Source organism: Natator depressus, chromosome 3 (genome assembly GCF_965152275.1).
Source record: "Natator depressus isolate rNatDep1 chromosome 3, rNatDep2.hap1, whole genome shotgun sequence".
NCBI classification, from domain to species: Eukaryota; Metazoa; Chordata; order Testudines; family Cheloniidae; genus Natator; species Natator depressus.
The window spans coordinates 194,744,862-194,765,282 of NC_134236.1; the positions used below are offsets into that span (position 1 = coordinate 194,744,862).

At 41.7% G+C, this 20,421-nt stretch overlaps 1 protein-coding gene across 4 annotated transcripts in view; it reads left to right on the top strand.

Annotated features, from left to right (window-relative positions):
* WDPCP (WD repeat containing planar cell polarity effector) overlaps positions 1-20,421 on the top strand; it is a 253,054-nt gene that overhangs the window by 70,081 nt on the left and 162,552 nt on the right. For 2 of the 4 annotated variants that reach the window (XM_074949584.1, XM_074949586.1), the window contains exons 2-3: positions 18,154-18,238; positions 19,757-19,801. The exons of 1 other annotated variant lie outside the window; for it this stretch is intronic. In XM_074949584.1, coding sequence (XP_074805685.1) covers positions 18,178-18,238; positions 19,757-19,801 — 106 coding nt within the window. In that variant the 5' untranslated portion in view covers positions 18,154-18,177. Of the gene's footprint in view, positions 1-13,503; positions 13,613-18,153; positions 18,239-19,756; positions 19,802-20,421 lie in introns of all 4 variants that reach the window. One more of the 4 variants, XM_074949585.1, reaches the window with a different exon arrangement.

A 20,421-nucleotide genomic window follows, 5' to 3' on the forward strand; every position in this document is an offset into this window, starting at 1 on the left:
CTGAGCAGGAGGTGCAAGAAATCTCTTCAACCCCTCTGCACTGCTGCTTCCACCTGCCTTTCCTCTTTCTTCCCATAGGACAGAGGTGTAAATATTTGGTTTGCAGGTCAAGTGGGTGCACGTTAGGAGGGCTTTGGCCTGTCTAATCTATATCTGTCACACATACATACCTTTTCTTCACCCATCACACTTTTCTGCTTCTCTCTCCCTCTCTTTCTGTCCATCACATGGCCAATCTCTTTATTGCGTTTATTCATGTCATTTACAACATTTGTTTCCCTCATTTCAACTGATGTTGTTTCTTATTGTGACTTGTATGTACCAATATTCTCAGGTCTCAAGTCATCCGGCAGGTCACTAGAAGAGTTATCCTGCTTGCAGCCTTCCCCAGTGTATGTACAGATGGGAGGGAAGAGAGTTAAAGACTTTCAGAAGTTCTAGACATAACAGACATCTCTTTTAGGGACAAAACTTGCTCACTACAGTGTAGTTTTCCTGCAAATGGGTGGGACAGGATCTGGGAAGGCTGCATAGGGACTGTTCACACCTCTGCAAGGTCTGGGGGATTTGGTGGATCTGCTGCAATTCTGATCTTTGCTATTTCTTCCTGTCTCACTCCTCATAGTAAGGCACAAGTGGCTGCTTGGCACTTGAGAAGTAGCTAAAGAATTGGTGAGGTGAGACGCGTTCTTCCTCCTATTCATTTCTATTTTCTATTCCATATAGGTTCTTGCACTACACTCATGACCATGGTATCTGATCACAGCCCTGTAGCCCTAGAACTTCCTATAGAATAGCCTGACTACTCAGGCCGTTCCCAGGATTTGGGTCTTAAGAGTGTTCACAACAGTTTCAGGTTGCTTGTCTTTAGATTCAGGGAGACACTACTGCATTGGGTCACATTCAGTTCACATTCAGAAGGCTGTCATTGCAACAATAAAGGGCTAGAAACATAACTGTTCAAAATAAAAGCTTGTATTCTGAGAAAACCGATGGATAAATACCCACTCCCCTCAACCATTTTCACCAGGGAAGTTTCGTGCTTGCTTGTTGGTGAATGGATTTCTTAAGCTTTGGCTTGTTACTGTTGAAAATGTCCAGTTTTGGCTTGAGCCACTTTTCTGAAACTTGCTGATTACATGGCCGTCTCAGCACACTTTGGACATGACTTGTTTCATTTTCATTGTTTATAAGTAGGGTGACAAGATGTCCCGTTTTTAAAGGGACAGTCCTGTTTTTTGGGACTTTTTCATATATAGGCGCCTGTTACCCCCCCCCATCCCCTGTCCCGTTTTTTCACAGTTGCTGTCTGGTCACCCTATTTATAAGGCATCCCTGCTTGAGCAGATTTTTTAACTGAACTCTTCTTATAGACAAGACTTGGCCTCACTTTACTCCTCTCTGACAATAGCAAACCAGTCAATGATACAGTATTTGAATCTCTCTATCTTTAATTTTTTATGTGGTCCTCTGCTCAGCTGTTAAAATTGTGATTATAAAATGTTTGAACAAGTGTATTTTTTCTTCAAAGTCCTTTTTCCTCCTGCCTATCTGTGCAGTAATAACATAAACCTATATGGTGGCATTACAATCTGGAATTAATTATTGTAATATTTCATTTCTATTTTTCTGTCTTCCTCCACTGTAATGGTGGAGATGAATATGTCTTAAAATAGAAAAATTGTAAGTCCTTTTCATAGTAACCTGTTTGAAGATCAGAAAGGAGTACAAAGGAAGAAAAGCTTGTTGTTTGTGTTTGCAATCAAATCTTGGTTAAAAGGAAGTCTGACGCATAGACGTAGGGGGTTTTTTATATTATATTGAAGACAACTAGATACAAGTCTTGTTGGATTAACTGGAAGTTACGTGCACCAGCAAAAATATTAAAAATAAATACTAGCAAACAAGATGTTCATATTAACATGAATCTTGAAAATGGCTAAGCAAAAGGTCACAACTGATCTTCAAATATTAGTGAAATTTAATTTATTGCCTAGAACAAACACACAGAAAAGGAGAAGAAAATGGGTCATAGTAAAGAAGCAACTGATAAATTATCTGAATGTCAAAACTATTTTAAAACAAAATACCAAAAATTACATTTAAAGATAAAATTAAACAGCTCCTACTATGTTCTCAGAAAATATTCTCTAGATTTTCTAAGACCACTTGAAAGTTTTTGTAAGATTTGCAACTAGTTTGTCAACGTGTTTTTGAAATTATTTAAATAAATATACAGGCACTTAGCATATCCGTATTCTAAGCTGTAAAGAGTAAGAGCTGTTCAGTTCTATGACTGTGATGAAGCAGAGAAACTGCCCACCAGCACAGAAAGGGTTAAGAGAGCCTTTGGGCCTAGCTAGTCCTGCCCGAGTATACCTGCAGCCAATGCCAAGCATGAGGGGAGAGAAAAGGAGAGAAACTGATTCAGTTTGGGGCTGACTGATGAGGAGCTAGCTGCCTCCCTACCTGAGGGGAAAGCCTGCCAGCCAAGGCAGCCACCAGGAAACAAGCACTGTCTCCCTGGTCAAAGGAGACAGAGGAGGATGCCTAGGAGCACCCAGCCTAAGAGAAACACAGGTGGCCAAAGCACAGAGATCTTTTGGGATTCCAACCCCACCAAACTTACAGCTGCCCTGCCTGGAGGAACCTGGGACCACAGCAGGACGCTGCCCAAGGTTCACTAGGGGGCACTCCTAGAGACAACCACCACAGTGACTTGGACTATAGGGGCCATGTCCCAAACTGAAAGAACAGTGGTAAGGCGTAGCCCAGGGCAGTGGATGTAGACTCCATGCTGGGAGGTCCCCTACTCAGGGGTCCGCTTACGCAGGGACCCTGTGCTGGGACCTGGTGGAGTGGGAAGGCACAGTTCCCTCTACCCACCCCAAGCAAAGACTGAGACACCTCTGTGACCCGGTACGTCCAGGGCAGCCCTCACTGGAAATGCCAAAGTCAGGGCAGGCTGCAAAAGGGAGAGCAGACACTCCCAAAACTGGTGGCTAACACTAAAGTTAAGCTCTTAAACCAGACACAAACTGCTTCTGATCCCCCACACTGGTTATCAAGAAGCAAAAAAAGAAATCACACAGCCCCCTTTTTTGCATTCCGGTTGTCTGGATCCCAATCAGCACCTAGGTGCAGTACAGTGAGAAGTTATTTAAACAGCTCTTCTCACTACACAAAATGTTCTGAACCCCACCAGCTACACTGGCAGATCAACATTAGGTTGGATCTTACCCAAAATACCAGCCAATCCTTTAGCGTCTAAAACTAAAGGTTTATTATGAAGAAAAAAGAAAGGACAAGAAGGGAGTTGTCAAATGGTAAAGCTGTTATATACGTACAAAGACTTCAGAGTCAATATATCAGATTCTTAGCAGCATTGGTGAGTTTGCTGGCTTGAAAGTCCCTCTGGAACACATCCACAGCATGGATGGGTCATTTAGTCCTTTGTTCAGAGCTTCAGTTTGTAGAAAAGTCACTCCAGAGATAAGAAGCAGGATTGAAGACAAAATGGAGAAGATGCAGCTGCCTTTTATAGTTTTTTGCCATGCAGCCTGTATTTCCTTTGTTCCAAACACAAGCTGCCCAGCACATGGCATGGAAGCCTTAGAGTTCTGACCATAGGCATGCTCCTCCATGTCTTGCTGAGTCATAAGCCTGAGTCATAACCCTTTCAAAAGGGTTCATGTGTACAGTTGATGTCCCTTGATGGGTCATCAAGCAGGCCTAGTACTGATGCCAATCTGTCTGGGGGGTGTCACCCAGAAACACAGCATAACTTTGGAAATACAGATATACCACACATATCTATAACTCATAATACAAAAGTGATACAAACCTATAAACAAGATCATCATATTTGGAAAATCATAACATTTCCACTGATATCTTACATGGTATATCTGGTCAGATTCCTTGCAGTTTTACAATATTAGTATTTATAATATCCTAAAGTGTCCCCCAGATTCCATACAGCATCACAACCTCAACCAAGCAGGAAGCTAGAAACCCAGTGCTCCAACTACTAAGCCACCTGGCCCTCCAAGACCTCTGTTACAGTTTTGGTGGAGAATGTGGGCAGATGCCTGGAATCTTAGTCCTGGAATAAGGGAATTGGAAAAAAACGCAAAAAATCCCTTAAGCAACCACCAGCCTCAACCCCCTCTGGCTGAATGGAGATAGAATAGCTGCTAAAATGGATGGCCGAACAAAACACACAAGAAGCAGCCACAGCAGCAGCAACTGCTTCAGTAGATGGCTAATCAGTAGCAGCTGATCCAACATGTGGTCACAATACTATGGCCACCTGTTCCAGCAGAGCCAGCAAACCTCACCCCAGCTATGACTCCGCCCCCATCAGACTCACCAAAATGGGACCTGAATATGATCCCAAGGCCTTCCTTCAAACCTTTGAGCAGGTGGCCACAGTAGCCCCATGGTCCCGAGACCAATGGGCTGTGGTGCTGGTCCCATACTTAACCAGGGTAGTGCAAGCCATGTATTGTGCTTTAGACCCTGCCGCAGCACAAGAATATATGCGCGTCAAGGCAACCATTCTCAACGTCTTAGGCATCTCGGAAGAGACATTCCAGCAATGCTTTCATAGGGAGCGGTACCCACCGTGGGCAAGACCTCACATGGTTGCCCAGAAAATATGAGAGTTATGCTGGAAATGGCTCCAACCAGACTCAAAAACTGGAGCTCAGGAAGCCAAGCTGGTCCTTCTGAAACAGTTCACCCAGATACTACCCCTTGGGAGAAAGGAATGGGTGTTACAGCATCGTCCTGAAACCATGGTGGATGCCATTCAGCTGGTTGAAAATTACCTGTCCACGAAGGCCCCCATAATAGCACCCCACAGGGACCTGTGGGGATCAAGAGCCCCATGCCACCAAAAGAGGAAGCAGCACATGGAAGCCAGTATCTCGAGTGGCTTAAACCAACTTCCCCCTCACCTGGACTCCAGAGGGCCTTAGGACTGAGAGGCCTCAGGGGCTTCCAGCCTGCAAGTCTGGAGCCACTGACTCGCACCCCAGTCTGAAAACCACTGACCAACCAGAGGTTAAGAAAGGAACATCACTGGGGCCTAAACTTGGCAGATCCCATGGGGGAAGAGACCATCTCAATACACTGCGTCGGGACCAATCGTAATAGCCAAGACCCGGACAGATGTTTCACATGTGGCTGTCCCAGGCACTGGTCCAGAGATTACCCCTACATGGAGTGTAGCTTTGGGAAGATCTTGACCGCGGGGGCATGAGCGCCACAACGCAACTCAGCGCAGTTAACCATCCAGGTACAAGTGAATGAGATAGAAGCAGTGGGACTTGTGGACTCAGGGTGTGCTCAGACCCGCATGTGAAGCTCTGTGGTTCCTGACCTGGGGTCGACTTGGGGCACTAGCCTGTTACAGTGTGTGTATGGGGATGTGAAATTGTATCCCCGTATTCAGATGACTAACAGTGGGGGAGCGTACAAAGTCCCCGATGGTCGGCCTGGCCCTGACACTCGCCTACCCTGTTGTTAGCAGCTGAGACTGGAGCTATTTTGGGGAGGAGTTAAAGGAGCTTGTGGGACCCCCTTCAGACTGCAAGGCCTTTCTACTGCCAACTATAGATCTGCCTGAGCCTGTGACCCTTGCAGGTGTGGGAAAGATCACTGATCCAGATGAGGGGACATCCCACTCATCAGAACCCAGCAATACAAGGCCCCGTCCCAACCTGATGTGGAGGTCCCAGATTCTGACCCAGTTCTCCAATTTTGTAGAAGAGGCAGACAACATGCTGAGCCAAGCATACTTCCCAGTTGGGGTAGTAAATGGAGAGAATGTCGAGCCCTGTCAAGTGGGTTTGTTCCCACACTTCAAATTTCAGGCTGACCCACCTATACTGTACTGAAAAGGACTGGCAAACCGAGGCAGTTTGGAATCAGTTTCTGGTACCCCAACCCTATTGGGAAGGAGGTTATGCGACTCACCCATCCCATATCCTTCACAGGGCACCTCGGGAGGGAGAAGACACTAGCTCAAATCCTGGCCTGCTTGACTGAAGTGCAGAGACCTTATGGGGTTCCAACCCCACCAAACATACGGCTGCTCCGCCCAGAGAAACCTGGAACAGCAACAGGACACTACCCAAGGTTCACAAGGGGGCACTCCTGGAGACAATCACCACAGCGACTTGGACTATAGGGGCCATGCCCCAAACTGAAGGGACAGTGTTAGGACATAGCCCAGGGCGTGGACATAGACTCTGTGCTGGGAGGTCCCCTACTCAGGGGTTGACTGACACAGGGCCCTGGGCTGAGACCCAGTGAAGCTGGAGGGCCCAGGTTCCCCAGTTCCCCCCAGCCTTAAAGACTGAGGCACCTCAACCAACCAGGGGGCTGGAAATCAAGCACTCCAAGCACTAGGCCACCCAGCCCTCCAAGCCTCTGTTACAATGAGAAATTGGTTTCTACATGCGTGCGCGCGCACACACACACAAAGGAAATTAAGTAGACGTTACTCAGATAACATGAAGGGACTACATTTTCAGTGCTCTGCATGGGAAATGAACTGTATGATTCCCACCAATGTGGGAGTTTGATAGCTAAATCTCAGGACACTGATATAGGTATAGATATAGATCTTATTTAAACTGCTGAAAGCAAATAAATTCAGAATTATGGCATGTTCACTAAACAGTGGCTGGTATTATATGTCTGATGAACTAAAATACCTGTGCATATAGGGATGAGTCACAAAGAGTATTTCAGACTCTTTGAATTTCCATGTTGTTGTTGTTCTATACTATTTCTACAGATCCATCAATTTACACTGTTCATTACAAACCTGGATAAGACGTGGTGGAAAATTAACCACACATTGTGTTTGAAATCAGAATCGCCTGAGGCTTTATTCAAGTATACGTATACAGGTAGAGTCAGCCATAGCTGCTCTGCATAAGCAGAAAATACAGGCGTTTATATAGCTGAAAACCACAATTTGTTAAGCACACTTCCTTTAACAGCATTTTCCCTTATTTGGCATATCGTGCAAGCTTTAACAGTAGGTTTCCTTATTTGGGATATAGCAAAACAAGCTTTTCCTGTTATTGACAGGTTGTTCTTTGTGGTTAATGGGTCTTTCCTAATGTCTAGCTGCTAGGGTTACACTTCTTAAGCTGTGCTGTTGCAATTGCCCGACAATGGAATTTTCCTCAGCCTCTCCTTATGCTTTTACACACACAGTTAGCTTGACCAAAGTTTTAGGCCTGCTTGGGAAGTTTAGGCCTACTGGATTTTTCCTCCACAACTTTCTCAGCTCCAAAGAGCTTCTGCTCTGAGTAAGACATGCCTCATTACAAATGGGAGCTGCCCCACTGCTAGAGCAGTGGTGCAAATATTTCTTTAAACCCTCTATGTCAATGCAGCCCTGCAGTTGCTAGCCAAGCAATGTTAGAATCTGGTTTAGCTACAACTGGTATTAATAGAGCCACCATTGTAGTCTATATACTTCTACAATCACTCTGTCATGTCAACACTGGTTATCTACAGTGTGAATTACTTATCTGTTATCAGGATTTTATAAAGGCCTTAAGGGTCTGTACCAACATGTGTTTATGAACTTTTCACTCTATGAAGTCAAAACCCAGGTCAATTATATCTATCTTTGGTGAGCTTTTAACTTTTCACACCCACTCTGTCAGACAGTTGCTACAGATTGTAAGATTTGCCTGCAGTATCAATTGAACAATGAGTGCTGGGCTTCATTAATGTTCTCAGAGGTATGACTGATTCATAAACTGAATGTCTCTACCAAATAGCATTACCTCAAGTTCATTCGGTTTAGTTATCCTTAATCCTGTTATCTTGTAAGTTAGTCAATAGCTGCCGTTCACAAGAGTGTATCAATAATATGTAGTAAAAGTATGCATGAAGGAATGAAAGATGATTTTCTGGGTTAGGCAGTGGGCTGGAACTCATGAGATCTGGATTCAGTTTCTGAATTGGCCACAATATATAGCTGTCTAACCTTGCGCAAGCCAGTATTTTCTGTGCCTCAGTCCCCTATCTGTCAAATGGGAACAATGTTACTTCCTTACCTCAAGGGGGTGTTTTGAGGATAAATTCATGAATGTCTGTGAGGCACTCAAATACCTTGATGATGAGGGCACTGTAAGTGCCTAGTCAGATTGACTGATATTTAAATGAATCTGATAAATTTATCTGTACTGTGATTATTAAACTGCATCTTTTTCAGCCAGTGTTCGTTTATATTTATTATAGAAGCACCTGTTTATTTTTTTATCCTCATTACACTAGAGCTATGCCCATCTCTCCATGTCCAAAAATGAATTTATATATGTTTTTGTCAAAATTAGGGAATTTGTATAAGAATGAGAAGTGTTATTCAGATCTTGGGCACGTAAAGCCATTTTTAGATACCTAAATATGAGGCCTGATGTTTAGAAGTGGCTTAAGTACCTCTGAAAATCAGGTCACTTTTATTTAGGTGCCTAAATGTGGCTTTAGGTGTCTAAAATATAGGCACATAGGTGTGAAAATATCGGCTTGTTTCAGAAGGAAAGTGAAGCAACAGTGAGTCAAAAAAAAAAAGATGCTTTTAAGGCAGATACACAAAATCTATGCCAAAAACACACACACACTTCTGTATGCTTTTACTTTTAAAGGGTCAAATCATGCCATTTTCACTCAGCCAAAACTCTTGTTGACTTTAGTGTGACTGACTAAGGTCAGAGGGGATAAGGAGGGAAAAATGGTGATCATGAGGCACTGAATTTTACAGATAAAAATGCACAACATTTTGCTACAACCTTGAGTACCAATTTGTACCATAGCAATACTTAATTATATTAAAGGCCAGGATTTGAGCATGCACAGAAAGAATTGAGCAGAGTTTATTATAAATTAAAAGTCTGATGGTAATTAAGGGCTTGTCTACACGCGCAAATTGTATTGCTTTAACTATACCATTATAGTTAAAGGGTACAGCCCTCCTAGTGTGGGCAGTTATAGCAGTATAAAGGTTCTTTGTCCATCCATGCTGGAAGAAAGACAGAAAGCCATGAATGTGGATTAATTAGGCCGCAATTTACTTCCAGGCATTATATGTGAATAATCTGGCAATAAATTGTACAGCGCAGTGAGGAGGGGGTTATCTCTGATCCAGATGTAGGAGCTCCAAACCCCTTTCCTCAGCTCCCTTAAAGGGGACCAGGAAAAGGAGGGGTTTGGCTCCCTACTGGCGAGACATAAGGAGCCTCCAACCCCACATACTCAGTTCTCATAAGGGATGTGTTCCTTCAAATCCTTTTCCAATCCCATGTATGCAATAACCGAATGCCTTCCATACCAAGTACCTGCACTGAACATCTGTCACAACTATTATGTATAAATTGTGACATGATAACCTAACCTGCCTACTCCACCCCACCAGACCAGACCAGCTGTGGGGAAGATGAAAAACCCTTGGCCAATCTGGCGGGGAGGGGAAAATTCCTTCCCAGCCACACCAGGAAAAAGGGGCAACTAGTGTGATGCCCACAGCAGGTCAGAAGGGAACCCGGTCCTATTCCAAATACATGTGTGGGTGGGTTCTTCCATCCTGATCATGGGAAAGAGGGTCTTTCATGGCTGCATGGGGTATAAATACCTCTCCCACTCTTTCTGTTAACAGGAAGGGCAATGCAGTGACCTTGACGTGGCCCCAACTACATCCTGTCCTTCCTGTCCGTCCCTGTAAGCTTTCTCCCTTTTCCCCCACTGTTGCAAGGGAACCTTTAAAGGGGCAATGCCCCTTTTCTTCCAGCAAGCTGGACAAAGACCCAACACACACAAAGGTTGCAGTGGGCACTTTATATCAGTATAACTATTTCAGTATAAGGCACCTTTATTCCAGTATAACTGTGTCTACACTAGGATCAATGTAAGTATTTCAGTAAAAAAAATCATTCCCCTAACCAAACTAGGTGTACCAATACTGTGAGTGAATCAGGTTGTCGTTAATGTAAAATTGCATAAAATGGAGATACCCTTGTATAATAAACACAAATACTCGTCCATCAGCATCTAGAAATATAGAGCGTTCATATAAGCGTATTTTAGAACATCTCTTCCCTGCAAATATTTGAACAGGAGTGAACTGACAAGTTGTTGACATTTTTTCAAGAGATTGCTAATCCAAAAAGTCAAGTATAGCTGATCCGCAACAAATAGTAGTTCTTCACCATGTGCTTCAGGACTCTACAACACAAACTAAGCTAAGCAACCAAACTGTTCAAAATAATGATTTCTGGAATCCTGATACTTAACAGTCAATAAAAATGCAGTGAATTTCTGAATTTTTTATTTATTTTTTGGATACTCTTTCAGGATCTGGTCCTGCTATTGGCTCTGCATAGGTGGCACTTTTAGCCTACATGGATCCCCATTGGAGTCTACCCATGCAGAACTAGTTGCAGGATCGGGACTGCAATATTTTGAATCTAAGAAAGATAGATGAGTAGCAGCTACATTAAATGAAAGATATGTATTTAAGATGTGCTTTTAATTACTATCACTTGGGGCTAAAATGTTTGTTCTGATTTATAGCTGAACTTATTAGGATGAGATTTATGTAGTAATTTTGATATTTTAAGGAGCTATATAATTTTGTTACAGTTAAACACTGAAATATGTTAAAATTTAAAACAGTAAATATAACTTAACTATTTGTCATTACAAAAGACAGGACTTAGTTTCAGATTTCTAAAACAATAATAAAAACCATAAAGAATTAATTCAATGGAGCATGAAACAACTTCACAGCATATGGAAATAAATTTACAATGTATGATTTTCATGCCAGAATTCTTGGGTTATCAGATAATGTATTTCCTTTCAATGATTATTCAGCCTTTTCTTACAATAAGAGCTTCAGTGTGTACTTCATTAGAATGTATACTGTGTGTTGTAGACCCATCTACATATTATCTTTTTTTTCTGAAAAAAGTCTGAAACTCATATTTTAAGATAGGTCAGATTTTGTATTGAGTTGGTTTATAAGAACATGTATGGATTTCCACTTCTTAAAATTGAGGATTGCATTTATAAATGGAGGTCCTAATTCCCATTTACACTAAAGCCTCTTTATATTTCTCTGACAGTGTAAAGGGGATTTTGTATAAAAAGGGGTGTGTGGGGGGATAAATGTAATGTAATTTGTACTCCATTTAAAGCCCTTTACCCTGCCAGAGTGGCGTAAAGGGACAGAGTGAAAATGAGAACCAGGCCCTGAATGTTATTTATTGTGTAATGTCAAACTTCTGTTTAAACACATACATACAGCTTCGCTAATGCCACCATAAAGATGAGAATTTAAACATGTAGATATCAGAATGTCAGAGTTATGATTCCCACAGCAACAAAACTTCAGTTGTTCATTCTCAAGTTTAGCTTGTTCTTTGCTAGAGTTCCTATGTAGGGTTGCCAGGCATCCGGTTTTTGACTGGAACGCCCGGTCAAAAAGGGACCCTCGCGGCTCCGATCAGCACTGCTGACTGGGCCATTAAAAGTCCAGTCAACGGTGCAGCGGGGCTAAGGCAGGCTCCATGCCTGCCCTGGTTCTGTGCAGCTCCCTGGAAGCGGCCGGCATGTCCAGCCCCTAGGCGCAGGGGTGATCAGGGAGTACTCCACAGCTCCCATTTGCCTAGAACAGCAGCCAATGGGAGCTTTGGGGGCGGCACCTGTGGGTGTGGGCAGTGCGCACAGCACAGAGCCACCTGGCTGTACCTCTGCCTAGAGGCCGAACATGCCAGCCGCTTCTGGGAGCAGCACAGAGCCAGGGCAGGCATAGAGCTTGCTTTAGCCCCGCTGTGCCACTGACTAGGAATCACCTGAGGTAAGTGCCGCTTGGCCGGAGCCCCCACCCTGAATCCCCTGCCCCAGGTCGGAACCCCCTCTTGCACCCTAACTCCCTCCCAGACCCCGCACCTTCACCTGCACTCCAATCCCCTGCCCCAGGTCAGAACCCCCTCTTGCACCCTAACTCCCTCCCAGACCCCGCACCTTCACCTGCACCCCAATCCCCTGCCCCAGGTCAGAACCCCCTCTTGCACCCTAACTCCCTCCCTGACCCCGCACCCCCATCTGCACTCCAACCCCCTGCCCCAGATCGGAACCCCCTCCCGCACCCAAACTCTCTCCCAGAGCCGCACCTCAGCCCCCTGCCCCAGCCTGGAGCTCCCTTCTGCACCCCGAACTCCTCATCCCCAGCCCCACTCCAGAGCCCGCACCTCCAGCCGGAACCCTCACCCCCTCCTACACCCCAACCCTCTGTCCCGTCCCAGTGAAAATGAGTGAGGGTGGAGGAGAGCGAACAACAGAGGGAGGGGGGCTGGAGTGAGTGGGGGGTGGGACCTTGGATAAGGGGTGGAAGAGGGGCAGGGCCTTAGGGAAGGGGCAGGGGTGGGGCAAGTGTGTTCGGTTTTGTGCAATTAGAAAGTTGGCACCCCTATTCCTACGAGGGGTAAATTCTTACCTGTAAAATCCAGGTAAGGGATTATTAGATACAGAAATGAACTGGAACACCACATCTGCCCCCACAATCCCAGAACTTAAATCCAAATAAGAACTGTGTGACTTGGGGATATTTCTGCAGTGAACCAAATCCCAAACACCTTTTGCATTTGGGAAAGTTCAGTTTCAATTCTGGATCTAAACTTAGAGGAAGCTCTTACAAATAGACTGAGGCAGGCAAATCCCTCTACCTGCTCAGATTGCCACAGACTTCAGTGGTGTTGTGCTGAGGTGTAGGTGTCTGCTCACATGGCTCCGTTTGCAGGATCTAGCCCTTAGACATTTGGGCCAAAGCCAACAAAGACAGTTAATTTATTATTTTCCTTGTCAGCTCTCCTGTATCCAGACATGGTAAGCAGATGGAAGTGGGAACACCTACATGAAAAATATTGACATGCCTATGAAATTTGAGAGATAAGAGAGTAGTTTCCTTAAATGACTCAGATATTCAGATATTAGCAGTTATTTTTTTACTCAACCAGATTACAAACTGATTCCGAATGAAGGTTTGTTTTTTTTTTAAAAAAATCAGATTATTTACATTTTTATTTTGTTTCTAAATGCCTTCCACTGACTCAGGTCAAATATTTTTCCCAAGACATGACATCCATGTGAACAGATATAAAATGAATGATCCTGCTCCCATAAATGTCAATGTTTATTTTTCCATTAATTGCTATGGGAGCAGGATTGAGCTCAAAGAAATCTACTTGTTTGTACTGGATAACTATTTATTGTTTAAGATAGTTGATCAAGTTACAGTAAAATTAAAAAGAAAAGATTACTTTAAAATATGAACCTTCCTGTTTTCCAGCTTTTTAAAATGTGTGTTTTGCATATTTTGCACAATGAAATATACTGTATTTGTCTGCTCATCAAAGCTACAGTACATACCTCCTTATCTAGTGTTTCTGATTGGATCCAAACTTTATCTCACAGAGTTGACTATTACATTTCTTAATATCACTGTGCTGCAAGGAATTACTCTCCTTGGTGAAGGAGAAATTGGTCATGAAGAAGAAAAAGAGACTGATCACTGCTGCTCCAGGTATTACATCTCAGAAACACAGAATGAATTGTAGAGTGGTTTTCTGGCGTACCTCATTGGTTGAACACCTGATATCTGATCAGTTATAGCTTTGACAATGAGAATGGGAATGAATTCCAGTGATTACAGAGAGTGAGTTCTGATGCCTACATGGAAAAAGTAGTCAAAAACAAAACCAAGCTTTGGGAGATATTCTGTCCAGAAGCTTATAAAAATGATAGCCATTTCCTTATTCTCTCGTGTAATTAATTTTGCTAAGGTAAAAAAAAAATGTTTGTGATGATATTTTGCTAAAATAGAGCTCACTTTAGGACTTTGGAAAAAGCCTTAGCTAATGTATAGTTTGATCAACATCACAGCAAAAATGTGTATATATATTTATATAGACATATATCCCAACTATTTTTATGTAAAAATAGGTTGGGAAATTTTCCTAGCAAAATAGTTCTTTTTCTTTCAATTTTTTAAATCAGAACTTTGCAAGCTTAAGGAGAGCTTTAAAGCCAATGAAGAAATCAAATGTCAGAAAAAAATTAAGATCACAAAACTTATAAACCAGAAGCAAGAAAAGGGCATACGTAAAAGGTAACCTGCACTTGTGTTTACAAATCCTGCAAAGATGTATTTGCTTAAATTCAAGCAGATGAGTAATTTCATTTAGCTCAATGGAACATCTCATGTGCTTGAAGCATGTGCATAAGTCTTTGCAGGAGCAGAGCCTAATTGATGCAGTTAAAGAAATGTAAACTTTGCAAATAATTTTTTTCAATAGTGGAGTGAAAATGTTTAAAAATAGGTAAAGTCTCCAAAAGTTATTATTTGGTGCTGAGTGCAAAGCACCTTTCTGTCTTTTCCTCTCAGACACGCAAGGGAAAAAAAACACTTGAAAGCATTCTTTTGGTGCTTAATGCGGCCCTTCCATTTTGCTCCTCTCTTCCTTTCTATCTCTCTGGTGCTCAAGGCTTGGCTCATAAACAGACTAAAACCAAAAATATAATGGTAATAATTAGATGAAAAAGCAAGAATTTTGTTCTAAGTATTACCATAACTGTTAATGTCTCAGTTGGCTCTCATACTTGGAGAAGTTTAAATCAGTTTGGGAGATGCCATGTTTAGCAGATGTTTTGTACTCACTCGTCATCATAATCCGATTGAGTGAATGGTGACTTTGAATTTTGCAACGAAGATTTGTGAGTGACAGTGAACCTACAAGCTTGGAAGAAGTTGATTGCCAGAATAAAAATGTAAGACTAGTCAGAGAGAATACTTTGGAGACCAGACCACCAGGTTTGAAGATGTAGACTCCTTGTAACAAAAAAAAGGAGTCTAGCAAATTTCAGTGAATTCCAAGAAATAAAATGAAAGCAGCCTGAAGTCGTAAGAAGTCAAAGTATATCAGTTGTACAGCTGAGGTGCTCTCCTAATAATAACAGTAAAGCAATATTGTACAGTGAGATCCTCAATGGATTTAAATCACATACTCCATTAACGAATGTCTCATGAGAATTTTTTTCTCCTACTGGTATAATTGGACCTGCTATCTCAGAAAGATGGCGTTGTGCATCCTAATCCACAGTTGCTGAGTTGCTCCACCTCTTAGCTTGGGTCACAGGACATTAATTATGTGTGATCTGGTGTGCCCTGTTGAAGGGTAGGCGATTTTTTGGTGCAGTTCAGAAATCCATTTACGTTGAAATACTATTTTCAAAAGTGGAAAAGATTTTCTCTATAAACAGATGGTAACACTATCTCCAGGTTCTGCGTCCATATACTAGATTATTCATTGTGCCTAAGTCTCTCAGCCGCTTGTCTTCTGTCAAGGTGATCCTGCATGCCAGCTCAATATTATCATGTGAGTGGCAGATTCTATTTTTTTTCACCCTCACAAAATTTCTGAAAAGCGGTTAATTAATGTCTTCCCGTCAGTTAGAGAACACATTCTATCAAGGACCTTAACCTTGTGATTCTTGAAGACCTGCTTTTCTTCCACTTGTCAGTTACATCTACCAGAAGAACAAGAGCATTACAGAATTTAATGGCTAGCCTCCTTTCACTCTCTTCCACATGGACAGCATTGTCCTGTGTCCTCATCCCATACTTATTCCAAAAGTGGTGCCCGAGTTCCAGCAATCTCCTGGTGTTCTTGCCAAAACCTCATTCTCACCCAGGGGAAACTATACTCCATTTACTAGGTGTCGTGTGTTTTGAACTTGGATAGGACTAAGGGGTTTAGGAAGTCAGCAAGATTTTTTTGTGGTTTTGGGGATCAATGCAAAAGGAATGCTTTTTCCATTCAGCACTGTTTAAGTGGATTAGGCTGTGCACTGAGATATTATATGTTAGTTAGGGCAAAAGTATCTCAGCGTCTTTCAACAATCTTTACCAGGACTAAGGTGACATCCATGATAAGTCTCTAATATTTTCATCAGACAACTCTTTTGATTTGACATTTATATCAGATGCTTGTTTTGGGGTTTGGCAGTTCCAATTAGAACTTCTCAGCCCATCCTGCTACGGTTGTAGTACTATTTAGACTCCCACAGTGGGAAAACGAGAGCCTCTCTCAAAAATGAAAAACATGGTCGTGGCCAGTACCATACAAATTACAGTTCTTCAAGACTGTTGCCCCAGCGTATTCATTTTAAATGCCCACCTTTCTCTATTCCACAGAGTTCTACTTTGATGTGACCATTGGGCAGAGACAGTTGGGGCACATGGTCTTGTTTGTAACGTCTGCTGGGAATATTTGGTGCCACAAGAGGTTGGTCACACAGGTCCAATGGAAACTATTTTCCAGAAGGTTTGTGATGCTCAGTGGCATGGGAGGAGAGAGGGGAGAGAAGGGGACTCATTCTCACAACTGTGAATATGGAGAGACAACACTTTAAAGAAGCAAAAAACAGTTAGAATTGCAATCATGTTACATAACAGTCACCTCAGACATTTTATCTGATTGACACCGGTTGTCCTTGTGCGTTAGTAATAATTTAATATAATCTCCCTATGTTTCTGATCTAGGAAAGCCGTCACTTTAGGTATTTCACATTAATTACTAGTGCCTGCAAGGATCTCATGTTCAAAACTCTCTCTTGACTTCACTGAATGTTCCCTATGTGCAGGGCTTGAAGGGTCAAGCCCTAAAAGTATATTCTAATATTCTGGGGTCAAACCTTAAAAAATAGCCTCTAATTTTGCTTGCACAGTTATTACTTTGACACACACGTATGTGGTAATGGTGTAAACAGCTGCAAGGACAAAGATAGAGTCTGGTTGTAAATTTGGCTCTAAATATAAAGCAAAAAACCAAACAACCACCACCTTATTATCTCAAATTCATTCTCATGTATCACTGACTTTGCTGTTGCTGAATATGTCAACTTTTATATACAAATGAGAGGCAATTACAATGATTCAAAATGGTATATTTCAGGCCCTTAGAGACTGTTTTTGATCCTATTATAATAACTACTTAGAATTTAAATACAATCCATATGTACTGTGACAAAGTTCCTCCTCTGCCTCAGTGGGTCCTGCGCTTATTGGCAGATTTGCTTGCCTCAGAGATTCACAGCAGCCCTCAGTTTGGCCACTCTTGCTCGTGGCTCAAACCTGCCATCCACTCAGCTAACCTCATCACTGGCCAGCATGGGGGAATGGAGAACAATCCCCACAGTCTCTGTGTCCCATCTAGTGGGTCGGGGACAGGGCAGATCCCTTTCCAATTTAGACCTTCCCTTCTGGTGTTTCTCACAGACCAGGTCAAGTCCTCCTTTGTCCGATCAGGAGTTGGGGGGTTGGGAGGGAACCTGGGCCCACCCTCTACACCGGGTTCCAGCCCAGGGCCCTGTGGATAGCAGCTGTCCACAATGTTCCCTGTATCAGCTGTGTGACAGCTACAACTCCCTGGGCTACTTCCCCATTGCCTTTCCCCCAGCACCTTCTTTATTCTCACTGCAGGATCTTTCTCCTGACGCCTGATCACACTTGACCTCTTCACTCCTCCAGCAGCATGCCTTCTCACTCCCTGCTCCTTGCATGCCCCCATACTAACTGATGGGTGGTCCTTTTTAAAGGAGGTGTCCTGATTAACCTGCCTGCCATAATTGAATTTAGAAAGTTCTTGATTGGCTTCAGGTGTCTTGATTAGCTTGCCTGTCTTAATTGGTTCTGGCAGGTTCCTGATTGCTCTAAGGCAGCTCCTGCTCTGGTCACTCAGGGAACAGAAAACTGTTCATCCAGTGGACAATATATTTGCCTTCTACCAGACTTCTGTATCCCACTGGTCTGGATCTGGCACAATACATATAGCAACATAGTACATTTAGTATAACAGAAAGGACTACTTTTTTGTCTCTTAGGTAGCATCATTCATAGGAGCAGAAATAAGAGCAGTACTGTATGTGTGGTTACTGAATAATTCTGCTTTCAGAATATCTCCAATGGCAGGCTATTTTACCACTTAGTTGCCAAGGGACTTTCAGTTTCACTGGTGGTAGAAGGTAATTAATTTGCACATGTTGTTTCTTTCCCTCCTTTGATAGGCCTGAGTTTCCATCTGCCATCAGATGTCTTTCTGCCTGACTGAGATGCACCTGTGGTCTTTGAAGAATACTTTACATGTTGGGGGTAAATCAACTGTGTCCAAATTCCAACCTTTTCCTAAAACAGATAACAAAATCTGTCAATGAATATTCAATTGATATAAAATTCTGAATCCTCATGTGAAGTTGAAGTTTATTTTTATGCTTGGGGAAAGCAAATTATATAAAAGAAGTATGGTAGAATGTGGTCAGCTTCTTATCTCATCATAGATCTGGAGTATCTTTGTCAATAACGAAAAATTATTAAGATTATATATTGTCTAATTCATGTTTCCTTTTAAGAAGCCATGTGCTGCATTACTGTAGGTTTCACTATAATGACTAGTTTATTGATATTCATTCATACATTCCAGTTGATTGCAGAAGTATTATAATAGGTACTTAATATGTAACAATACTTTATTGCTCATGCGCTGAAAATTTTGAATGGAGAACTGGTATACTTAAGATACATTTATCTTATTAAACTATCATTCCAGTTTTCAAAGTAATTTGAGATACATGACTAATTACCATCCATGTGGAAAAAAGCTTTATACTTCTAGCTTTGCAAGTGCTAAAATCCAATGTTCAACAGACCACTGGTTTTGAAATGTGCGATACCAAAACCACATTTATTTGACATCTAGTCCCTATGACAGTTGTAGCAAGGTACATTCCAGTAACACTAAAAACCATACAAAAATATGATTAATCAAATATTGACTCAATATCCCACAGTGTCCCATATCTTTATGAGAACAAGCCTGTTGTAATGACAACTAGATAAAATGTTTAATCAATAGCCAGACTGTCCAGAAAAGCCTGGCAGCCTAAATAAAATAATTAATTATGATAATGGGAATTAAAAGCATGTTATGAACTGTTACATTTCAGAAACATGAACTGTTAGACTTTGTTTGTTGGGAGAAACCAGATCTTTAAATGACAGTTCATTATTTCAGATTTCTTTGTAATGGATTCCAACCTAACATTGCTTTTGCTTATTACAAATACTGTGTATAAAATCCCATCTCTGGAAATGATAGCTATGTGATAAATTGCAGAGCCATATGATAAATGAATATATCGTGCGCCTTTGACCTGTTGCCCACTAACCCATCTCCTCAGCTCTTATTCTAACATTCCAAACCTCTAAATAGCTTCAGGAAGTTGCTATTTTATTTTCAAATCAGCCAGCCAAAGAAATGCCTTCCACCTTCTTCCCCAGTTGAGGAATTTCCCCCCAAATCTCTCCCGAGGCCAGGATGAGAGAGTCAGTCTTGGGCCAATTTATAGTAACATACTATCTATTTAAAGTCTAATGTCTTAGAGTACCACATAGCTAGAAATGGGAACTTTTTACCATGGGAAGGGGAGCTTCCCAAAGTGCACAAGTATTTACAAAAAAAACATTAAAATAGTTGCAATTTACAGGCCAGTAGTGGTAACATTGCCAGTCACCAGGAGGCATTTTTTAAAAAGTGATTCAATTTCATTTTTTGTGCTACATTTTTTCAAGTGACACACAATCATGATTTAATATTTCTACTTGATTATGTAGATGAAGACATTGGGATCCATCAATACTATGACAAGAAAGAACCAGGTACAGTATTAATTGTATTTGACTGTAAAAAAAAAAAAACTGTTTAAAACTTTGAAATGTTTGGTCTGCTTTGGGAACAAGTTGTTTGGCTAATGGTAAACTGAGCAATGAATTTCTTCTTAATATGCAAGAGACTTTTTGTATTTCTCTAGAATAAGGAAACAATCACAGAGACTCTGTCTCAGATAATCTGAATCTATTTTTAAACTGTTTATTCCAATAGACAGAAACTATAGATAATAATTAAATGAATCATAAAAATAATTAAATGAACTTTCAATAGATATGACTGAATGCCTCTTATATTTGGACAGTGATAAATTAAACATCAATCAGACCTCAGTTTGTCTATATTTTCTACCTAACAATCTTGTATGTGCCATAAAGAAAAATTAATAAAACTATTTAACAATATAATTTTAATGTAATATAGTATCATTTCAGATATGACCAATTTGATATTGAGCATTCCAGTAACTTTTTATTTTTTGGAATCCCAGTAGAGGGCATCGTAAACGCAGAGGAATGCACTAGTGTTAGCCTCCTGGATCTTTACCTGATATCTGAAATAGGCATTTCAGAGTGAATGATCAATTTTCTTTATCTGATTAATCCTGTTA